At 49.7% G+C, this 4,558-nt stretch overlaps 1 protein-coding gene across 1 annotated transcript in view; it reads right to left on the bottom strand.

Annotated features, from left to right (window-relative positions):
• The window catches only part of MTMR4 (myotubularin related protein 4), a gene marked incomplete at its 5' end in the record, with an annotated part of 24,638 nt that overhangs the window by 9,464 nt on the left and 10,616 nt on the right, over nt 1-4,558 (bottom strand). The window contains one exon of the mRNA XM_009073379.1: nt 3,456-3,569. Coding sequence (XP_009071627.1) covers nt 3,456-3,569 — 114 coding nt within the window. The remainder of the gene's footprint in view (nt 1-3,455; nt 3,570-4,558) is intronic.

Genomic DNA, 4,558 nt, shown 5'->3' with positions numbered 1-4,558 from the left:
CTGGCAGTGCTCAAAGCCAGGTTGGATGAAGCCTTGAGCAACCTGCTCTGGTGGGAGGTGTCCCTACCCAGGACAGGGTGTTGGGATTGGGTGATCTCTAAGGTCCATTCCAACCCCTTAACATACTATGATATGGAGCATTTCAGGGCTTTTCTTGGGAGATTTTGGGGAGGTTTTCCTCAAAGGAGAAAGCTTTCTGAAACCAGACTGGCAGAGTGTGCCAGATACTTTTAACTTAGGTGGAGTAAACAATTCTTTATGGATTCTCAGTTTAGTTTTAATGACTTGAGAATCTTTCAGGATCCAAAGCTAAAGCATGAGGTGCCTCTGTAGTTTATCAGCTGAACTCTTCCTCCCAGATTCATTCCCAGCACAAAGCTAGAGCACATCTGACACTGTTAGCACATGCCCTTCAACTCCTAATGATCATCCAAAAGGGATTAACTAAAAACCCTGACCCCTAACCCTAAACCCTAACCCTAAGGTCCAGTGGAAGGTGTCCCTGCCTGTGCTCAGGGGGGTAGAAGTAGATAATCTTTATGGTCCCTTCCAACCCAAACTATTCCATGACTATGATCTCCCAAGTCCCCTCTGTTATTTCCTGGCCCTAGGAATGCTCATCCACAACACAAAGCCAAACAGCTTGGCTTAAAGCACCAGAAAGAGCTCAGAGAATTTACTAAGCTGAGCCTAAAGGTTCCCATCTTGTGTGTGTGCAAGTGCTTCCATTTCCCAAACCTCTGGGTTAAACTCCTGTCTCACTCTGGCATGACGTGAAGTTCTGGCACGATCTGAGAGCTGACACTGAGCTCTCAGCCATGGGGCTGGAGCACTGCCCACTGTTTGCCCACTCCTTCCCTGCCAGGCACTGCAGCACAGGGCCAGGTGATGCTGAGCTCTCCTGCTGCCACAGTCCCAAGGTCTCCTCAAGGTGGCTGTGCAGACAGAGTCATCACAAGGAGCAGCTGCCAGGCTGTGCCTGTCTGCCTCTGTACTCAGCTAAATAATTAATTGCATACTGTGCCCTGCTTTAGGAGTGGACTGTGCTTGGAGGCTCCTGCATCTCTCCTCTGCATCTCCACTGAGGCCTGAGACAGAGGCATGAATTTCTGCTTTACTTAACAGCTAAATTAAACTTTTTTAAAGAAATCTGATCATGTGGTACCTTTGGAGTTGTGTTTTACAGATCTGACTGTGACTCTGGGAGCTCACCCTTGTTCTCCAGAAGCTCTGAGGTCTACCAGTCCTGTGCTTACAGGGATCATAGTCCCACAGTATGTTAAGGGGGTGGAATGGACCTTAGAGATCATCCAGTGCCACCTCCTGCCCTGGGCAGGGACTCCTCCCACCAGAGCAGGTTGCTCGAAGCTTTAGCCAATCTGACTTTGAACACTGCCAGGGCTGGGGCAGCAACAGCCTCCCTGGGCAACCTGGGACAGTGTCTCACCACCCTCACAGGGAAAACTTCTGCCTAAGATCTCATCTCATTTTCCTTCCTTCAATTTCTTCCCATTGCCCCTTGTCTTGTCACTACAGTTCCTAACCCAGAGTCCCTCTGCAGTTTCCCTGGAGCCCCTTCAGCTCCTGGCAGGTTGCTCTGAGGTCTCCACACAACCTTCTCTTCTCCAGGCTGAACAGTCCCAACTCTCTCAGCCTGTCCTCATAGGGAAGGTGCTCCAGTGCTCTGATCAGCTATGTGGCCTCTTCTGGCCTTGCTCCACCAGTTCCATGTCCATCTGATGCTGAGGACACCAGAACTGGACACAGGCTCCTGAGCCTCTCCATCCACCCTCTCCTGAAGTCCAAGTGAGGACAAAGCCTCACACTCAGCTCCTTTCATTTCATCCCCTCCCACACCACACAAGGCACTGCACAAGCAGCCAAGGCCCTCATGGATCCTCCTGGCCCAAAGACTTCAATCTTGAGGGCAAAGGCTAAAACAACTACATGAAAATGAGAGACATAAAGGGGCAAACACTTGTCCCATCTTGTACCATCACTTGTCAGCATCTTCTAATCTGATCCAAGGCTGCAAAAGGCTTCTTGCAGCTCAGCCTGGAAATTACTGCGTACCATTACAGAGATGATAAAAAGCAAGGAACAAAATAATTGGAGAAGGAAAAAGCCAGGGCTTTGCCCTGGGGTGGGGAGGCACACTGGGACAGGCTCCAGCTCCAGACAGGCCATTTTTAGCCAAAGGAATCACAAATACAATTAACTTCTTAGTTGACTTGGCTACAAAGAGGGAAAGGCTCCATCTGATAAGCAGTGCTTGTTCTTACTCTGCTGCTGAACTGACTTCTAGAAGTAACACGCAGTGTTTTTCAGCATCTGACAAGCCATGAGATGTGAAGATGAGTTAATGTACCTGTAAATTCACTGGGTTTGTTTCCTGACTTTTATATTTTCCTTTCCTGTGCAGCTCTGATACTTTAAAGCTTTTTCTACTTGGATTTGGTAAGTGCTAACACAGAGTCTGAGGCCAGAACCCATAATGGACATTTTACAACATGTATAACTGGCTGAGTGAATCTTTCCAGCAGCTCCTGTTGGTTTCAAACACATTAGTCTGCCAGGAGACACATCTAAGGAGGAACCACCACCCTTCCCTGAAAAGGCATTGATGCTTGACCTCCTGCATCCCACTCTGTGGTTTTTTTCTGAAAGGCTGTCCAGGGACTATTTCATACAACCATAGAACATCTTGAGCTGAAGGGACCCACGAGGATCATCAGCCCAACTCCTGCCCTGCACACCCCAACAAGCCACCCTGTGCCTGACAGCACTGACCAAACACTCCCTGAGCTCTGTCAGGCTTGGGGCTGTGACCACTGCCCTGGGGAGCTGTTCAGTGCCCAAACACCTCTGAGGGAAGAACCTTTGCCTAATATCCAACCTAACCGTCCCTGACACAACATCAGGAGTGTATCTTCCAAAAGATCAGTGCCTGCTCCTTCACGGCCCCTTGTGAGGAGCTGCAGCCTGTTTCTGTCACAACAGAAGTGATTTGCACTGGGGTATTCCCAGCTCTGTCCAGGCCTGCACACCTTGCTGAGCTCAGGGCACCCAGTTGGGCTCTTTTTGGCTCAGGTTTCTTTCCAAAACAGAAGCTAGACAAGGACCAATGTGTGGATTTTGAAGCTCAAAGAAAGGAGAACCTTAATCTGACCTTGTGTTCTTGCATCTCTCATAGGAGGAAAGTCACTCACACCTTTCTGAAAGCAGGAAAGAACAGTTCTGGAATGCTGTTTCTCCCTTCTGGAGAACATCCTGTGCTGCCACAGACTGTGCTGGGAGAAGGAGCCCTGAGAGCAGGGTAGGAGGCAAAGGGAACCTCCAGCTCTTGCTGACACCTTTTGCCCCACAGCCCTGTAGGTATGCTCTGCTCACTTGGCTGCCCACACACAGGACTATGTGGGTCTGAGGGGAGAGCACAGCTCTGGGTTTGTTCCTACCTGTACACCACAACAGGGATCCTTTTCCATGACCTAAAAGAAGCCACGTTCTCCAGCTCTTTATCAGTGATCCATACAGGGACCAGCAGTTTCTGGGGATAACTGGAACAAAGCCTGAAAGAAAAAAAGCACAAAGGCAAGGTGAGGACTGGGCAATCAAGAATCTGCCCCAGAGAAGCTCAGACTTCCTCAGATTCACCTTGCAGGACTTTAGCTCTTTGTATCTGTCTCAGCAGAGCTTCAGCATGGGAAAAGTGACCAAAAAAGTGCTGTCAACAATGACAACTTCCTCAGGCCTCACCTCCAGGCCCACGCTAAGTATCCCAGTACTTCTCAAGGATGACTTTAGATCATCCTCTGGATTTACGAATGGAGCTTCATTAGGGTTTTGGGGAATAGTAATTAATTTGTGAGAAGCTTTGGTTTTCTCGCAGCATGCCCGAACCCAGATACACACAGAACTCCTGGTGAATGAGGACCTGCCACTTCCTGCCCTGCAGGTACCACTGCTCACTCTGACATGTTTCTGTGTGAGGAAGACCCAACTCTGCCCAGAAAGAGGGGTGTGGGGTCTGTGTGTATGCTGAGAAAGTGACAGGAAGGAGATCTAAACAATATCCTGTTTGGTGGGTGCCAGGAATCAGATTCCTAATAGATATCTGACCATGTGGCAACAGGGAGAGCAGAGAGAGCTGACAGAGAGAAGGTTTAGATGAGATGTGCAGAAGGAATTGTTCCCTGTGAGGGTGCTGAGGCACTGGCACAGGTTGCCAGAGAAGCTGTGGTTGCTCCATCCCTGGAAGTGTTCCAGGCCAGGTTGGATGGGGCTTGGAGCAACCTGAGCTAGTGGAAGATGTCCCTGCCCACAATGGTGTGGAACCAGATGAACTTTAAAGTCCCTTCCAACCTGACCCATTCCATAATCCTATGAAGTACACACAAAATTACAAGAGTGGAGAGACTTCCTGGCTCCTGCAGCTCTTCCCCTGCCCCTGCTGCTCACAGGTTCAGACACAGCAGTGCCTGGAAGCTGCAGCAGCAGAGCTCCCCCAGCCCAGGTAGGCACAGGTGGGTACATGGCAAGGAACATCAAAGAGCAGCTC

This window comes from Acanthisitta chloris, unplaced genomic scaffold, assembly GCF_000695815.1.
Source record: "Acanthisitta chloris isolate BGI_N310 unplaced genomic scaffold, ASM69581v1 scaffold1854, whole genome shotgun sequence".
NCBI classification, from domain to species: domain Eukaryota; kingdom Metazoa; phylum Chordata; class Aves; order Passeriformes; family Acanthisittidae; genus Acanthisitta; species Acanthisitta chloris.
The sequence above is the reverse complement of the archived record's forward strand: the minus strand, read 5'-3'. Positions and strand labels throughout refer to the sequence as shown.